The 20377-nt window shown below is 31.5% G+C and overlaps 1 protein-coding gene across 1 annotated transcript in view; it reads left to right on the top strand.

Annotated features, from left to right (window-relative positions):
• Positions 1-11248: 11248 nt before the first annotated feature.
• Positions 11249-20377, top strand: part of LOC142329320 (pickpocket protein 28-like) — a 41850-nt gene continuing 32721 nt past the window's right edge. Inside the window, exons 1-3 of the mRNA XM_075373802.1 lie at positions 11249-11328; positions 14480-14691; positions 18481-18720. Coding sequence (XP_075229917.1) covers positions 11290-11328; positions 14480-14691; positions 18481-18720 — 491 coding nt within the window. The 5' untranslated portion in view covers positions 11249-11289. The remainder of the gene's footprint in view (positions 11329-14479; positions 14692-18480; positions 18721-20377) is intronic.

The following is a 20377-nucleotide window of genomic DNA, read 5'->3' as shown; positions in this document are numbered from 1 at the left end:
GGGTAGTAGAGTTTTGTTTATAGATTATCTTCAGAAAAGTAAAACAATAACAGGACAGTATTATGCATGATTACTTAAGCTGAAGGCAGAAATTGCAAAAAAATGACATTTGAAGAAGAAGAAAGTGCTTTTCAATCAGGGCAATGCACCTTCTCACACTTTGACGATTGTCATGGCTAAAATTCACTTTGCATTGGTTGACAGTCATCTTATTCACCAGATCTGGCCCCAAGCAACTTTTTCTTGTTTCCTAACCTTGAAGTCTGGCTTGGAGGAAAGAGATTTTCATCGGATGAGGAGGTTATTGGATACGAGAAAGACACCAGTTACTATTTGGAAGGGTTAAAGAGGTTAGAAAATTGTTTAAAAAAATGAGACTTTGTTGAAAAATAAAACTATATTTGACAGAAAAAATATGTCTTTTTTTGTTAGGCTCAAAAGTTTTCAGACAACCCTTGTATATATTTTATCCCAGTTCGAGATAATTTTGGTCTTTTTAAATGTGGTGGCCATCATAATTTCTTAAATTTGTGCCGGTGTTGCTGTAATAATTCTCATTAAAAGGTTTACAGAAATTATTTTTAATGAAAAAATGTTTGCTTAATGATCAATAGAATAATACCATATAGGTAGAAATTTTTTGTGTTAATTTGTGAGTAGTAGACTATATATTATAGTTTAAGTCTGGAACAATTCCTTGGATCATTATGAAAAATAAATATATACTTGATAAGCTGAATGATATTTAATAATAAATTTCAACAAAAAACAAATGCAAATATAAAATAATAAATTGTTCACAACCAAACATTATTTTTAAGATCTCCACACCCAGAAAATATCAAACACTTTATATCAACAAATACAGACGTTCAACATTTTGTGTGGGATTGTCATGATTGATGGGAAATTTGGTCAGTAATTAGGAAATAGCTCAAGGAACAAAAGTTATGTAGTGCCAATATGTGTTTTTACCCTGGGGGTGGAAATTATTACATTCAAAATAACCGCATAAATTGATGAAGGAATAAATTCTAAGCAAAATTTTTTTGGAGCCAAAGAAATACTTTTTGAGTATTCATGATTAAAAATGTTGATGTTTCATACAACCATTGAACAATTTTTCATGAATAACTCAAAAACCTTACTTTTAAAAGTCTTAAAATTAGCTTTGGTAAGTCATTACCATGCAAAAGTAATTGCCAGCAAACAGAGATGTATGATTACATGTATAAGTCAACTGAACGTAGTAGAGACAGAATCAGAACTGAAGTCTGCTGATATCTATTAGAAATGTGTATTGTATAAAGTAGGCTATGATAAACATCTTTGGCATACTTGACATAAAAATGAATGAATAAGCAGTACATTTTTGTACGTGATTAAAATCTATGTTTTTTTGTTATATTCATTTAAATTAAATTTGTTTTTGTAAATAATTTAAAAATTTTGTATTAGAATTAAAATTTTCTTCTAATCTGTTATTAAATTTGTGACCAATGTTTAGTTTTGTGTCAAAAAGAAGCGATGAATTATTGGTCACCTTCAGTAAATATTTTATACTCTCGGTCAGATTAGGGAGTAGTTGTCATAGAGGATAATAACAACATTGTCAGTAGTGTAATTTATTTATGTTCAGAGAAATACTGCTCTTTTACGGAGGAGGTCACCGACAGATTTCACTGTATGTAGTGATAGATATATTCACTATATATAATTATATATATATATATATATATATATATATATATATATATACAGTGAACTATGATAAATCACTTGAATATGAATTAAAAAATTGTTAGGTATAGATCATTTACTAAATCATGCAATGGAGTCTATAGAGTCCATTATTTTATGGTTTTGTAGCTTGAAATAACATAAAACATATGTTAACTATTTATATCATTATCTGTTGACTACCATTTTATTAAACAGTTTTTTGAAATTCTGATTAGCTGCTTCAATTACAATGCACAATCATTGTCCAATTGTAGGCTTATAATTGGCTAATCCTATTCCTGACTAAGATTTTTTTATTAACTCAGAGATTTTTCTGTTAATTGTATACCCATGATTTTGGTATCATTAGACTGTAAAATTCAGTCTAGGTTGTACAGTTTGACCCACCGGTTGGTCTAGTGGTGAATGCATCTTCCCAAATCAGCTGATTTGGAAGTTGAGAGTTCCAGCGTTCAAGTCCTAGTAAAGCCAGCTATTTTTACACGGACTTGAATACTAGATCGTGGATACTGGTGTTCTTTGGTGGTTGGGTTTCAATTAACCACACATCACAGGTATGGTCAAACTGAGAATGTACAAGACTACACTTCATTCACACTCATACATATCATCCTCTGAAGTATTATCTAAACGGTAGTTACCGGAGGCTAAACAGGAAAAGGAAAGAAAAGAAAAAAGGTTGTACAGTTTAGATGCTTCATTCTGACGATGAACAGAAAACAGTAAACTAAACTTTTATTGATATATGAAAGCCGTTTGGAAAGTAAATTCCAATTTTTTTTATTAAATAGCACCAATCGATAAAACAATTTATTGTAGCTACTTGTCTACATAATTGCTGTCCAAATTAAGGTACTTGTCATATTTGTAAACAAGTTTTTGAATACTCTTTTGTCATAAAACTCTGCTGTCTGTGTATTCCAGGTAGTAACACTGTTTTTCAACTCCTCGTCATTTTCAGAACTGCTTGACCTTATCAAAACAAGCAATGAGGCCTGGGTTAAATTGATTAATCTAAAAACAAAAGCTCAATCAAGCAGTGATAAACCAGTCTCCTTGAAAACCCATAAAGGTCTGTCAAACATTTTCTTCAAAAAAGCTGAGGCATTTAAGACCATAAAGGTGTAATCATCATGGTTAATTTTACGGAAGGAGGTACAACAATTAATGCTGAAACTTAGAGAGATGAAAAAATTGAGAATGGCTGTACAAAATAAACGACGCAGCATGCTGAATTCAGACATTGTTTTTCTTCACGACAAGCATTCAACAATAGAAGCTGTGAATATTTTCATATGAAAAGTATTGTATAGTAATGCATGACAAATTTTTAAAGAACAATAATAAAATTTGCACATTTCTAAAGTCCAATTGTTAAAAAAGAATACTGCTGTTAAATTTGTTACTGATAGTTACCCAGTAAGTGAGTTAGGATGGAAATCCAGAATGTAGATTTGAGAAGCGTACTAAATTTTAATAGAATATTTAATGTATCATACCAAAGGAGATCAAACATATCTTCTAACTACCATTCTATCCATCATGTGTACTGACTAGAATAAGTTACAGCTGAATTGAACAGTAAATATATGAACTAGATGAAAAACTTTCAGAAAAAATGGAGGCTATTTTAATCTTTGAAGGCTAATAAGATAAACACAAACCACTTATAGATAAGGATAAGGGCATTTGATAGTGAATGAAAAAATTCCTAAACAAAATTTCATTCAAATGCAATAGAAGAAGAGCAATTTGTAAATTACCAAAGCAAGAATCGTGTAGCTGTGATAAGTTTAAAAAAGAATTAAACTGTGATACAATGTTGTAATTAAATATTACTTCTTAGTGTGAGTTGTTCGTTTCATAGTTACTTCTTGCAAAGCTTTTATAAACTTAAGCTTTTTATGAAACTAGTAGATATTTGTTTTTTAATCCCTAACATCATTTTTTGTTTATTAAAAATGCATGAGGTGACTTAAGTATAATGTACACTGGAACATATCGGGAGAACAGAAGTTTCATTTCTCTACTACTTACATTCCAAAACTCGTTGATCCATGTCCTTTTTTATCTGTCAGTCACCATTATGGAGTCAAATACACCTTTTATCTAATGCAACTAAAACAAGGTTCGGTAACTGAATTTTTTATGAAAGAAAAAGTGAACACTAGTGACATTCATTGTCCTCTACAAGTCATTATGGTGACAAAATGTTTGATCAAGTATCATGAATAGGTGGGCATCAATTTTGTCCATCAGAAGCTGTGAATATTGAGAATGAACATTACTGTGGTCGATCAGTTTCTGTGACTGATGATTCATTTCGGCCATCTCTTGTATTATTAATCTAAATTACATATTACACTAATTCATCTTCATTGTAATTGCTTTTCTATGAAGTTTCAACATTTAATCTATAAAATTTTCTGTCTGTGCTTCAACTATTCTTTATTGATTTTTTTGTATTTTGTAGATATTTTTTTGTCAAATACTACACCAGTTCTACTACTACACCAGTTCTCTGAAGTGTAAGTGTATAGTATCCCAGTAGTTTTTCTTAAAATATTTCTGCTAATTTGTTCCTTTTTGGGGGAATTTGTAATTTAAATGAAAAAATAATTATCTGTCTACTACCAGCTAGAACAAAAAAAGACATGCGGGTACAGGTAATAAAGGTTAGAGGAATATGAAGTTCTTTCCTATTGCTAGAATTGTTTTATAGATCATTTTTTGAAAGATATCTCTCAAAAAATTTCTGATTCATCAAATGAAATGGCATTCACCGAAAAACTATAAAATGAAATGTAAAGTACATTTGCAAAATCCAGCATAAGATGAACATAGCACAAATTCATTATCAATCCATAATCATTAATTGGATTACCTTTTGTGTAATGTCTGAAATATAAATAAAAAATTACATCATTTTCCAATGGTTAGTTTGTAATAATGACAGTTAAACCTAAAAATTATCTGATCCTTTTTCATTTAAACGAGAATTTTTTAAATAATTTTTAATAGTTAGATTACGTTAAAAGGTTAGTGGGTGAAAGGAATAATTGTTTTTTTCTATTTTTTATACGAGTTGTTAATTTAAAATTATTAAAAATTTATACTTAAAACCTTTCCTTGGGCTAGACGAATTTTTGCTCCTGAATCGAATTACTCGTACTCAGATTCGTGAAATATATAATTTATGGAGTTTTTCTAAATTATAAATACAATTTGGCAAACTAGAAATTACATTATTAAAGCTAACTAGTACAAGCCAGGAGTACTTTCAGACAGAAATTAAACATGCTATTGTCAATGATAGACTTAAAAATATGTGACAACAAAACAATAGAAAGATTCAGATAGATAGAGATTGAGGCATTTTGAAAGTTGGTGGAAACATTTTCCAACATAGTATGTAGGTGGACTGGTGATAAGAGTAATAGATAAGATAAAGAAAAAAGGTTAATTTGTGTCAGAACCTTTTAGAAAAAAGAAAGTTGGCGAATCAATGTAAGGCATGGAATAAAATAACAGAATATATTGAAGAAATGATTTTTATCGAAGTGGTGATGTTAAATAATAATTAGCGAAGAATAAATGTTTTGAAAGAATTAGTATAACAGATCATTTAATTGAGAAGTAGTTAGGACTGTGCCAAGTGAGGTTGTGATTTTATTATGCTCTGCATTTTTCCGTGTTTTTGATTGGTTTATTGGCTTTTCCTTACTGAACTATACGACGGATATTGTGATTGGATTATCGGAAGTGTTTTTATTAACCTATGAGTTTTTGGGTTAATGGACTGATTTTTTGCGTCGATTTCAATAATATTACTTTTGGTAATAAGGGCCACAGTCACCTGTCGCTAGACTTGCGTGCTTGCACAGGTGGATTAGTTGTATACGAGTTTGGAGAGCCACGGTTTTTTTTTACGAGATGAAGGAACCCATTTACGGGCATCTAGGCAGTGTCGGGCTCGCTAACAGGTTAACAGGTTCCGCATGGTGTTAATAAGTGCGTATGTGTTCTTGCGCAATACCGACTAAACTTCCACCCTCCCAGGCAAAGTTTAAAGAAGCATTACTTCAGGAAGGGGGAGATCGCCCATACACAGTCATACTCCAAATTGCTATGATACAATAAAATACAACACATTATAATAGCTATACTTAATACAAATCAATGCAGTACTAACATAATACACATGAATCCATAAAGCAGGCAAAAATCAATGATACAGTATATCCACAATACATCATATAGGATACAATGCATCATACTTACTGGAAGGCAATCATCAAACAAGAAGGCAGAGTGTCCACGGTTTTATCGTGTCCAGGCGATCCCCTCATGCGCAGAGGACCTCCTAGTCACTCAGCCGTAAACCTATCCGTCTTCGAGTCCTACGACGCCTCATCCTAGCACGTGACTTCCCAGATCATTAGGTTTTGCATTGATTGATCTCGTTGCAACGAAGAGAAACGAAAGGAATAACTGCCGCAGTTGAAGTTGTAGCTGGGATATCCCCAATTACTTTAAGCGGTAGACAGCTGGTGCGGAGACGAGAGGGAATCCCCAAATCAATGACCGAGGAACAACTGCTAGGGAATGGCAGATGCAATGGGAAACGAATAAGGCCAGATGGACTAAACACCTAATACCGCAACTTTCGCCATGAATTAGGAGGAAACATGAGTGAACCCATTTATTGGCTTACACAACTGTTGTCGGGACAAAGGGCTTTTCCTCTTACCTGTTTAAGTTCAAAAAAGGAGGACACCTGATTGTCAATACTGCGGATTAGAAGATACAGCTGAACATATCTGTTACAACTATCATAGGTGGGACGAGAATAGGCATGTTTATGGGCTGATATCAGATAATACTGTTGAATATATGCTAAGAGAACGAGCTCCGTGTGAGGAGGTGTTCCTCCCACTGACATACAAGACCAAGGAAGATGAAGCTGAAAACTCAAAGATTAACACCAAATACAGATAAAAGAGGAAGTAGCGATTGGAGTTGGTGCGGTGGGACTCCCGACCCTGAGCGGAAAAGACCGAAACCCGGCCACTGGTTTGGGTGGCGGGAACGGCATAGCCGGGCCTGGTGCGGCTCCTCCTTGGTGGTTAGAGACAGGCACCGCCGAAGCTAAGTAAGTGCTTAAATGCTGATCCGGCTCCGGGTGGGGGGCTACGGTGAGATAGGAGTTTTAGTTGGAAGGGTGCGAGAACAAATAGGCCCTTAATAACATCTAGCCGAACCCGTGAGAGTCCGACACTCCCCCATTTATGAGGGATACGTAAATGGTATTTGTCCGACTCATCGAGAACAAAAAAAAGTCATTAAATTGGGTGACTTTTAAAAAGAAACTTACATACATATAATTACGTGCTCGGTAATATTTGATTTTTGTGTATGTTGTTATTATACTTTATTTAAATATCAGATAACTATTATTAATGCTTTCATCGATTAACATTTTATTAACTTTTGGCCTTCGACTTCGTTGTAATTTGCGTTCATGATATTACTATTTTTTTTTTCAAAACTGTTTTTAATTGTAGTGTTTTAACTTCGATTACTAATGCTGATAGTATGTAATTCATTAATATTTCATATCTGCAAATACTTTTCATGAGATTGCTAAAATTTCAAAATTTTGAAAACAACTTTTTTTCACAATTATTTAAAATCCTTTAACGATTTTTTTCAAGGAAAGTCTAAGATTTACATCTGAGCATAGCCTAAAATTTTTGAAATTTGAAATTACCAAGTTAGATTTGTTGATTGTAATCAGTTTTATTTTGCCAAGTACTTTTCCTAATGGGATCAGTTGACAAAGACCAAATGGACCTACAAACTGATCCCGGACCTCCAGAGATGGCTGGATCGCAGACACGGGGAATTAGGGTACAAGTTGACCCAGTTCCTTACCGATCATGGGTATTTAAAAACATTCCTGTGTGCACAAACATTGAGACACTTTGGGGAATGTGACTATTGTGGAGAACAGGAACACACAGTTTTTTGTGTAATCGGTTTCTGCAGCATAGAGATGCATGCCGTAGGGTAATTTGGAATGTGTTTTCCAGATAATATTAGGGAACTATGCTGCAGACCTAACAGACTTGGCCCACGGTGTCCACGATGTTGGTCAAGATTTTCCATACAAAGATGGCGGGCTGCAGAAGAGATGAATAATTTCTTCTGATTTTTCCTCAGGGCTATGTTCATCTTAAAGCAGGACCAACTCAAAATGGAAGTAACAAAAAAAAGTACTTGTCCAAGGAGTTTTATGCTAGAAACATCTAATTTCTTGGTAAAAAGTGTTAAAAATTGTATTACAAAGTTTTCAACAAGACTTAATAATCTGTTAAATTCTTATGTTTTGTTGCCTTACATTGTAAAAATAAAATTGAAAGTTTAACTGAAAGTGAAATGAATCAGCATTGTGTAAATAGAATGGATCCCAGTGGTAAAATTTATTCGTCAAATTGTGATGTTGATGATTAGAGATGAAATTGTGGTGTTTTATATTTAAATCTTCAAAGAGAATTGTGGTAAACCAAAAAAAAATAAATAGACTAGCCGTTTTTCTCCTATGAAAAAAAGAGATTTATCAATAAGAAATTTTACGTAAAAATGTATGTTTTGTTTTTAATCTCAAACAATCAAAATTAAAAAAACACTGTATCCTGTTTGCTTACTTGACTATAAATATTTGTTGGCTAAAGATATAGGCCTATAGATATATAGATATAGGTATTTCTTAGCTATAGATTTTAACATATATCATATCATTTTTTCTTATAGAGGAATAATAAAGGTAAAAATTTTATCTGCATTTTTATGTAGAATTATTTGGACAGAATTATTGAAACAATTCATCAATATCTGCATTTTATATTCCCAAAGCATAATTTACATCTATTATTTTTATAGTAATAGATGTCTTGGATAAAGCTGCAACGAGTAGATGTCAGAAGGAACTTTTTACAATAGGAACATGAAATGTAAGAACACTTTGAAAAGCTGGGAAGTTAAGATGGTGGTAAGGAAATCAGAAATGAACATCTCAGGCATCTGCAAAACTAGATGAGCATGAAACGGAAATTTTTGGTCTGAAGATTTCAGAGTTATTCACAGTGATGGTGCCAGGTCAGGAAAGAATGGATAGTGATCATGTTCTTATGATGGCAAATGGTGATATTAGATTTCAGAAATACAAAAGAGCTAGCCAGCATAAACGGTGTGTAGGAAAACTCAAGGAAGAGGAAATAGTTAAGGAGCTGAAAATAATGACAGATGAGTTGATCAGCAGAGAAGGATGGGAAGGAATGAAAGAAACCATAAAATTAACAGCTAAGGAAATAATAAGGCTAAATAAGTGAGAACCAAGGAAACCATGGATGACCAAAAAAATTGGACCTCATTGAACAGCAAAACAAGTTAAGAGGAAAGGACCTGGAGAAGTACAAAAGTATAAAGAACACGATTACTCAAAAATGCAGATTGGAAAAAGAAAGGTGGATGCAAGACAGAAATGAGGAGATTCAGAAAGACCTAGAAAGAGGAAAAACTGGCAGAGCTTACTCGAGTGTTAAGTCAATGATGATAAAATTGAGAACGAAAACAAACACGGTAAGGAATAAAAATGGGGATTTTCTCTTTGATTTAGATGATCTAGGTGACAGATGGAAAGAATATATTGAGAGTTATATGAAGGAAAGGATATTGTTAACAGTAGAGAATATTTGGAAGATGAAAATAGGGTGGATAAAGACATGATGGAACCGCCTGGCCTGTATCTAAGGAAGAATTTGTGAATGCCTTGAATAACCTGAATAATGGTAAAGCGATAGGTACAGATATTAACAGGGGTTAATAGGAAGATTTTTTATAGACATAGGAACAGCCTTTGACCAGGTGGATTGGGAATTGCTATTTCAAACAATGAGGGAATTAAAGCTCGACTGGAGGGATAGAAGATCAATTCTGAATCTGTATAAAATGCAGAAAACTGAGATTGAAATCAACAGCTTAAAGAAAGAGGTCAAAATAAGAAAGGGAGGCAGGCAAGGTTGCTCACTGTCATCGTTTTTGTTTAATTTGTTTATTAAAAAAGCTATCGTAGAAATGAAAGAAAAAACAAACGAAATCAGAATGAATGAAAAATCCATACATTGTATTCGCTTTGCAGATGACATTGTGTTACTGGCAGAATCAGCAAGGTGAATGGAGATTATGTTAGAAACACTATCTAAAGTACTAACAAAACTTAAACTGAAAATTAATAAGGAGAAGACAATGACGATGATTGTAGAAAAAACAAAGGATGGTACAAAAGTTGATGTTAAATAAGACAGTACTGTTGTAGAGAAGGTTGACAATTTTTATTATTTGGGAAGCATCGTCACTAATGATAATAAGTGTGGGACAGAAGTAAAAAGAAGAATAGTGCTGGCAAAATGAGTTTTTCAGGATAAAAAATATTTACCGACTGATAATCATATGAGTATGCAAATAAGGAAACAGTTCGCTAAAACCTATGTCTGGGGTGTTATAATGGTATGGATGTGAAACATGGATGCTTGGAGAAGCAGAAAGAAGAAGATTAGATGCAATGGAAATGTGGATTTGGAGGAGAATAACAAGAACAAGCTGGGTGGATAGGAAAAGAAATGATCAAGTGTTAGCAGAAGTGAGTGAGAGGAGGTCCTTGCTAAATGCTGTATGAAGAAGAAGAAGAGTGAAATTTCAGTTCTTGACAAATATATTTCAGGGCAGGATTTTGGGTAAAAATCCTACAGGTAAACCGAGAGCAACCATCATCAATAATTTTAAAGAAGAAATGAGCCTTGGTTCATATAATGACTTGAAGAGAGAAGTGGAGGTGAGAGTGATGTGGCTAAATCGACAGGGCCTTTAGTGAATGTTGATGATGATTTTGTGTTTCCTGTTTCCTGCACTCCATTAGTTATTCTATAATCTAAAGATATTATATTAGTTAAAATTTCAAATTTTTAGCATCAGGGAACCTAAGCCTTGGATTTGTCTGACATGAAACCTATTTACTGTAACAGGCTAACATAGTACAAATTTACAAGCTGGTGGTTATCTGATATTGAGGTGAAATTGCAAATAAATATGCTATGTTTTTTTTATGATGGTTGGCAATGAATATAATTTAAAATTATTTTTTTTTGCAGTGAAAAACTGAAACAAATTTTTGTAATGAAACATTATAGTTAAAAATTTGACTCAGTTTGTCATTGCAGAAATGCGCATTTAAAATTAATAATTAAATATTCATTCTATCAATTGTTCGTGCTCATGGGTCATCAGTTACATGTTAATTACTGAGTTTTTCATTAAGGTATATTATAGTTATTAAAACAAATAAATTATTTTATTTAATCACTTATAGTGATGATATATTGATAAAATGGTATATAAATCGACATGTTATTCCTTATTATCACTTTTTCATTCAATAAAAGTGTGATGTAAATAAAGTATGCTTGTGCAATAGGTTAACTTTTCAGTATGAGATCATCCCCCATTAATAATTCTAAATTTATTCCGGTAACTTTTGGTAACATTATTTTAATAATATTACATTATTACAATATTTTAGTAATTTATATATACGTAAATAAATTTTGTGTATATTATATATTTGTGCGAGCATGCGCATGTGTGTTTGTGTGTATGCCGTAAGTAATGCAGATATGGAAGTTAACCATTATTCTTTGAACAAAGACTCATCACACTGAAAGTTGTAGGAGTGAGTTATGTAGGACTATTTGATTTTACAATGGATGATATTCAGAAAGTGTTGAGACTAGAACTCAGGCTTCAAGAAATAAAGCCACTGTATTCAACGGTAACATGGAGCTTTTTTCCTGTTTGCTAGGTATTTATGTTCACACACCGACTAGTATCTTTAATAGAATATTGTTTGCAGGGTATTTTCTTGACTGTTGGAAACGATGGAACTTGAAACTTCTCTCTTCTCTTCAAAGTTGGTAACAAAGACCCACTGTGAGTTCTTCTTAAAGGCCTTTGATCCTCTTGTCAGTAATAAGTAAGATTTTTTAGAAAGTTTTTACTTTCGAATCATTGAGAGATTGATTTCTAGTCAATTGTTGATGGATGATCAGGATGGTCTTCACCTAGGCAAGAGCACAAAGGATACTTTTCCCAAAGTCATGGATATCACCTCTTCAAGTGAATTCAGATATGTGTTAAGTGTCTTTTTTTACTCAGAGCTTATAACAGTTTATGGTGGTTCTCTTCAAATGCAGAGGCAAGGTTGCATGCAGAATGAAATTGAGGCACTCTTAAGCTATTTCAACAACAGACTTGTTCTTCGTGAAGGTGGTACTTTGTCAAAAGATTGTCCACTGGGTAATGCAGTAAGGTACCCTAACCTGGATTGTTGATTTTAATTCTCTGATGATGCGATTGAGATTACCCACTAATCGTCATAACATTGTGCTTATGCGGACGATGGGGTTCTCCTGCTTGATAAAAACAATAGGAATTGAATCGAGTTCAGAACAACTCAGGCATGGAAGATTCTACGATTGTTTAGTCTTCATCACAAAAAGTCTTTAGTCTTGAAAAAACCACCATGAAGTAGCTTATAGGTCATTAAGCGAATTTTTAATGTACGAATGACTACGACGCGTACATTAAAAAGCATATATAGGCTGAAAAACTGACGTTGGCTGAAGGAACTAGAAAGTTTATGAAAGATACAATTACGTCGTTTAAAACAAAAGTTGAAAACTATGTAGATGAGATAAACAGCCGCGTTACTGAAGATCTCATGAAAGCTACCATCACGACATATGTAGAAAATGCAATGCAAGAGATTAAATCGATTATGCAGAAATGATTTGCGAAAATGAAATAACAAAATTAAAAGATAATATCATTCATGAAAAATAATGTTTATAAAGTATTAGTTTTGCATTATTAACTTTTTAATATAGATATTTAAAAATTTCTCTGAAATGGAAGTTAAAATTAAGAAATTGAATAATTGTGTTGGTGTTCCCAAATATGCTACCGAACAAGGCACGGGTTTAAGTTTAATTTCGGCAATCGATACAATTTTAAAAGTCGGTGAAATAAAAGTTATCTCGACCGGTATTGCTACATCGTTACCGAAAAATTTTGAAGCGCAAATAGGACCCTGATCAGACTCCTATTGCGCTGCTGTCGGAAGCTAACCTACCATCCAGTTAAGGCTCCAAGCGCTTTAATATGGTGGACAGGTACTTGCTGGCATCAGCGGGCCATGCGTGGCAGCGAATTGCTGTCTAGACGAAGCAAATTTTAATTTACGGATCTCATATATTTTTGGTAGTTGATGGGGTGCACCTAGCCATTTTAGTAATATATGACAAGTGAGCGGTGAGACACAAAGCGAGTAATGTGTGGCAACACATTTAGTTTGCTCACGCAATTAGATTAGCTCTAGGAGCCAGTGAGGACAGGTCGTGTAACTGAATCGAGGCTCAGTAGCCGTTTGTAGCGCAGACTACGTTCTTATGCTTTAGGGCGATCGAATGTGCTGGTGGTAGGGGAAATGCCATGCAAACCAACGCCTTGATTGTTAACATAGTACTGGTACTAAGTTAAGTGATAAACGGTACGTAAAACCGTAATATTTTTTTAAACAATTTCATTTTAGGGTATATTTAATAGTAAAATATTACTCTTTACTATTATTTTCATACAATTTATGAAATAATACATAATAGTTGTAATTATTTGACAGAAAATAAGCTTTTAAATATTACACTAAATAATTATTTTATAGCAAAGTATGTTATTTTATTAAAATAACATACTCGGTTATCGTATTTTATTAAATAATTTTGCATTTTATTGGATAAATTTGAATTCGAATAATGCGTGTAGTTTATACTATAAATAAAGAACCGTTTCATAAGATCGTAATTACATTTTAACTTTATAAATTTAAACTAAATACATTAATTAACGAATTCGTAATAATTATTTCTAAATTACAAATTAATGACATGTATTAGCAAATATTTTAATTTTAATGAATGTTGGTTTAGCGCTTCACATTATCCACATCACAGGTGTCAGCCGTTAGAAACAAACATGATGCTTTCGGTTGGGCTAGTAATTCACGGCCGCGCGCGCAGATAGTTTGGCTCAAAAATACAGTGTGGATCTACAACTAGTTTTTGTTTGGATGTATGATTTAACAGAGTTTGAGAAGCGGATTATTAACCAATTTCTGCACTGTAGCTTCCACCTTATGATGTATAAACTGACAGACAATCCTGCACAAAATGTGTATTTACAAGCAAAATATTAGTTTTTATTTTAGTAAGAGAATTATGATTGTAGTACTATGTCAGATCATCTGTTAAGGCAGGGTGCACCAAATTTTTATGAGAAATGATATTGACAATTGAATGGGAAAGGATGAATTTCATGCTTTGCTCTTTCATTGATTACTACATGCATTGATTACTGTTTGATTATTAAGAATTAGTTTAAAAAAAATTGGGTTAGCGCTTTCTATTTGCGTTTAACCAATTAGTTATTTTAGAAATAAATGTATGTATATTAACATATAAATTACAGAGACCTTCAACCGATTTGCTTTGCGGTGAATTTTTTATGTTTGTGAAACATTTGCTGTGTTTTGATTTTTATCTTTATTGTATCAGTTGTGTAATTTCAGAGAACACCATATCATATTAATCATTTAAGAAAAAAGCTATTTACACATTATGATAACAATAAAGTGCCATCATTACAGTTGTCTCATCCGAAAGCAACTGCTTCTGAAGGATGTTGGGTACAATTCAATATGTACCTTAAAAGTTATTGTGATATGGCATCACTGCATGGTCTCAGATATTTTGCTGAAAGAAGTCGACCTTTTTATGAGAGGTAATTCATTATAATTTATTTGTCAATTATATTAAAACAGTTGTTTTTTAAAATTATATAATGTCAAACCACCAAATATCACGTAAATTGTTTTTACTCGTTTGAACCACATATTACACAAAAGTAAGCATTATGAAATACCTAACATTTACAGACTAGTATAAGATATTCATTGATGCATTCTAAAAAAAAAAACAAAGCTAAAACAAAATACATCATGTTAACACACATACTCAGAGAAAATAATTCATAAATTTAAAAAACCTGGATTCAATGTAGTCTTGAAAACAATAAACTAAACAAATGTTATCTGCAGAATATAATCACCCGACAAACAACATGTATTGAATATTTAAATTGAACTGCTCCAACTGCATAATGTTCTACATTGATCAAATGGAATCTATGTTCTAACCCTACTTTTAGGGTATATTATGAGATTTGAAAACGCAGAAAAACCTGCAACAGTAAATTACATGAATAAACACAATTAAAATTGAACACATTTATGGTCACAAAACTAAAACTATTTAGAATAAACTTTAATACTTAATAAACTTATATATAATAACCTATGTAACACAAGCTCTTTAAATATATAATTTGGGAAAATCAAATTAACAAAATGTAACTAGTTCAATCTTGATGAAAGTAGATTTATGGATGCAATAATTTATTCCACAAATGAGCAAATCTCAAAGACTTATCTCTCTTGATGTATAGTTTCTATATTCCTTGATCGGATATGAGTAACAAAATATTTTATACAGTTAAGTAAATTTAAATTTGTATAGGGAAAATAAAAAAAAGACATTTTAAGGGTTGCAGTTTACTGAAAATTAGTGACTTATTTTGTTGTACAAGAAACAAGATTAAGTTAGATTCTGCTTTTTATAACCAACTTTATATAATTTTTTTTATAACAGAACTGTATTAATAAGCTATGTAATGTCTACTCAAAAGAAAACTACTTTGCTTACTCATTATAACTTTTTTTTAATGTATATGTAATCAAAAAATTGAAAAATAGTAAAAAGTAAATAAATGTATGTCTTGATCATTTTATAGTAGTTACAATTATAATTACAATTTAGTTTGGTTACTGTAAATAATTTCAACAGCAGAATCATTTTTTAAGAATATTTATAGAAATCATACTGAGCAATATTATTAATACTGATTCATGTGTGATGTCTTTTTCTTCTATCCTTTTTAACCAGTTAAGGGCAGCCGGTAACCACCTAAAAGACATTACTCAGCTGGCCTCAAGTGACGCAGTGGCGACTAACCACCCACCCTTTATCTTTTCCGCCCTTCGGAGTTCCCGACGGGTTCCTTCCTGGTTCATGGAAGCAATACCTCTACTTCTGGATGCCATGATGCCTTTCCCCAGGAGGGCTATCCTTCCTATCCCTTCATGTGTGGTGTCTGTAAACATTTTATTTAACTGTTCGACTGCCATTACTAAAAGGGTTAAGAGCAACCTAACTAGAATTACATTTAAATTGAAAATTTCCTAGAAATAGAATTCCTTTTTAAAATAGAAAATCTTTATTTATAAGACTGAAAAATTCTGTTATAATTAAACACAGTTGCTGATGTAAGATCATGAGTTCCCATTTAGTACATACTTTATTTAAAGCCTCGGTTTATCATTAATAATGATGGTTATTAGTCTCTGCATTCCATTATTATGTACATGATGCCTGCTATCCATTCCAAGGTATGGTGATCAGAAAGAATAGAAATAATTTTTTTTTGTATTATATAAATAACTTTTATTTTTTTAACATTACATCTGAAAACTACTGTAAATTCCAGCATAAAAGTTGAAGATATTTTGAAATAATTTAAGTTCATTTTGATAGAGTTTTGGAGTTTTTGGATGCACTCATTCTTATGCTAATGCTACTGTTATTAAATTGAAAATTTACAGCTTAAATGTGTAGTATTACAACATTACAATGAGTGTTTTATAGAATATAATTATTTATTTATGTTAACAAAAAATGATAGATTTTTATTAAAAAAATTATATTAAAACAAAAGGCAAGTCTGAGGTTACTGAAAAACAAAGTATTATATAAAAAAAATCTCATTCAAGGTACTTTATGTGGTTGTGCATGGCTGGAGTTGACTGAATTAAGCAACCAGCCAAATAGGTACATGAAAATCAATAAAAAATGTGCTGCTTGTACCAAGATTTTTTTTTGTTAGCTTAAGTAGAACTCTATTTTTATTTTTATGATTATTATTCACTAGGTTATGTCAGTAATTCAGCATTTCACAGACTTGCGGTTTAGTAATAGTGATGTGTAAAAACTACACACTCTCATTTCTTCAATAGCCAAAATGAATAAATCATTTACATACAAACAAATAATCAAATGAAAAATTCTTATGCTTTTCGTATTATGCACTGAAAGCAGTGAAATGTAATTATCCATACTTAGTAAACTTAATTTTGGATATTAATGAAGAGATTATTTTTTAGTTGTAAGTAATACAAATAACAATTACTTGAAGATATATTATATTTTCCTAATGAGTACAATGCAATCTGTTCAGTTAGTGAACAATAAACAACCCCTTCTTAGCACAACGAGATGAGGATGATATGTATCACATGTAAATGAGGTGTAATCTTGTACAGACTCAGATCGATCATCCTGAGTTGTGTGGTTAATTGAATCCCAACCACCAAATCAAACTAGTATCCACTGTCTAATATTCAAATCCATATAAAAGTAACTAATGTTTACAAGGATTTGACCCTTAGAACCTTCAACTTTGAAAAATGATTTGTTAAATAACTGAATTGCAATGACAAATTACCACTACACCAGCCCTGGTGATATATAGCAAAATTTTTTGTTCTTTCTATTTCAGATTTAACAATATATAATTACTTATTAATGAAATAATAATGGAATAATGGAATGTTTATTTTAGTCACTAATCAAGAAACATTTTAATTAAATCCCAGAGAATAAATCGACCCTCTTTGTTATTAATTATTTTAGGTTTCTAATTCTCAACTAACATTCTAGGATTTCAATAATTCCTAACATATTTCAGACGTAATAGAATAATTAAACTATAACAGCTTATGAAATTTAGTGCTGTACTTAGGACTGACCTTGCTTTCAGTCAGTTTTAACTAGCCTAATATTTTTTCTTAATATATATATATATATATACCTACAAAAGATTATTAATTGTGAGTCTAAATATTGTAATCTAAGTTTGGTGAGGCTAAGTAATTTTTTTTAATTAATTGAAAATATTTTGTATAGACTGATGTCATTTCTAGTTAGGAGACAGTACTCTTTAGTAACGTTTGTTATTGAAGTGAAAAACTTGACTGTTACATAATTAATAATGATGATTTTCAAATTTCTATACTATCTTGTCTTTAACTAAAAGCTGTTAGTAGCATTTTGGTATTTAACCACAATTTTACTCATACATGTTGATTTGTATTTCTTTTGGAAAAGGTGTTTCAGATTTATCTGATTATCTTTGAGTATCTTTAATCCCTTTAAATTATTTAATTTCTTGAGAATGATTATTCTTAGCAAAAAGTACAGGTATGTAAATTTAATTTTCAAATTTTATGCTTGAGAAGTGTAAGTTTAATTTTTAAACGTTATGTTTGGAACTAATTATGTTATTTGATACATAGCCATCAAAATAAAAGTTCTGTAATTTAAAATGAATTCTATGAAATTACAAAATGAATAAAAAAATTCAGTTTATCTAATCTTTCTTGTTTTATTTTGTTTGCAGATTGTTTTGGATAATAGTTATGTTGTTAGTATGTTTTGGAATGGCAATAACAATTAATCATCAGATTCTGCATTATCTAAGTAATTCTATTTTGTTGTCAATAAATGGAAACAATGTACCTGTTTGGAATGTGCCATTCCCTGCAATTACACTTTGCAGGGGTAATCAGATACCTGCTTCAGTTTATAACATATCTAATGTGATGATAAAATCAGAGACAGAAAATCTGACAACAGAGGAGTAATTAAGCTTTTGTTTTATTATTAGAATAGTTTTTGTTTAAATATTCATGTATATTTGTTTATATATTTATTTTTTCAATAGCTTGTTTTAACTACTACTTATCATTCTGAGTAGTAACATTAATTCTTTTAAAAACTTTGTATTCACTGTCTAGCTTTGTTTGATCATACATGATATGACACTCAGTAAGATATATCAGTCAGCTTTCCATTGTGTACAAAACTAATGCAACATAAGCCATTTCTTTAGTCTATGTAATTGTGTTCTCATAGTCACTTACAAATAATTGGATGAATAATATTTTCCTTATGCTGAAGTAAAATAATTATTAGTTAAAATTTAAGTTTTCATAAAGAAGTGTGCTTTACTTACTTATTTTATAATTATTTATCTAATGAAAGATGATGCTTTGTGGAAAAGTGGAAAATTAGGAATTTATTACCAATTTTTAACTTCAGAGGCAGAAGCATTGTTGTTTCACAGCTCGCAGGAGAGATGGGATCAGTTGAAAGATATGTGTACACATTGACTGCTCCCAGACTCAGAATGATGGGTGCACTGCAAGCTTGAAGAACTGGGGTATGAGGTGACCCAGTTCCTGATCAGTTGCAGGGTTGCTTCAAAGCATACCTGTGCATGCTGGCATTCAGACCTTCTGCTGAGTGTGGTTATTGTGGAAGGGAAGAAACAGCAGAGCACACTGTGTTTGAATGTAGAAGGTTCTTGCAGCACAGAAATACATGCCTGAGAGAATATGGCATGCTAACCTCTAATAACATCACATCACCTATGCTGCCGAACAAATGGACATGAGTGTCGAAAATGTTGGTGTTAATTATCTGAACAAAGATGGCAGAAGAAGGCAGGGATGAATACACCCTTATTTTCTCTTGGGGTTATGTTTGTAATTAAATCAGATCTGACAGCAAGAAGAAGCAACAGATGTCATGAAGGAGTATTTTCGTGCCACCCTTCACCCCCCTTGGTATTGATGAGACTATTAAAAAAGAATGAATGAATGAAATGGAAAAGAAAAGAATGAAGGGTGTATAGCTAGAGGAGTTATATAAAAAAATTCATTTTTATGAATTAAGTTATCCCTTTTTGTGTATTAAAAATTTACTTATGCTAGTTTACTAGTAATCATGGCTGAAACAAAATGTTTTCAGGTTTTTTTTTACTAATTGAATTTTCATAAAATTCTAAATAATTTTTTTAATGATTAGATTTATAATAAAATTTTACCAACCATATAGGGTATTGAATGTTTTTTGTGTAACATTAGACCATTTTAAAGTAGCAGTTATTAAAATTTTCACTTTTTATTAATTTTTAGCTTTGCTGTAAGTTTTAATATAGTAATTATATATTTTTATTGTATTTTTTTAAATAATATGAATACATCCCAGTTATTGAATAACTATTGTATGAACAAATTTAAAAAATGAGAATTTAGTCTGAAAATCATCTTTACTTCCAAATGTGCAGCTGCATTCAATCTTTATGCAAATGTTAACAGGTTTTTTGCCTCTTAAAGTTTTCTTAAATCACAAAATTATATTTAACAGAATGAACATATATCAAAATAAACAGTTAATTATTAAAAAGGAAACAAAAAAAACATTTTTACAAAAAACTTTGAACGCATGAATGA

Source organism: Lycorma delicatula, chromosome 8 (genome assembly GCF_047948215.1).
Source record: "Lycorma delicatula isolate Av1 chromosome 8, ASM4794821v1, whole genome shotgun sequence".
Lineage (NCBI taxonomy): Eukaryota > Metazoa > Arthropoda > Insecta > Hemiptera > Fulgoridae > Lycorma > Lycorma delicatula.
Note: the sequence above shows the minus strand (reverse complement) of the source record. Positions and strands in the feature narration are given on the sequence as shown.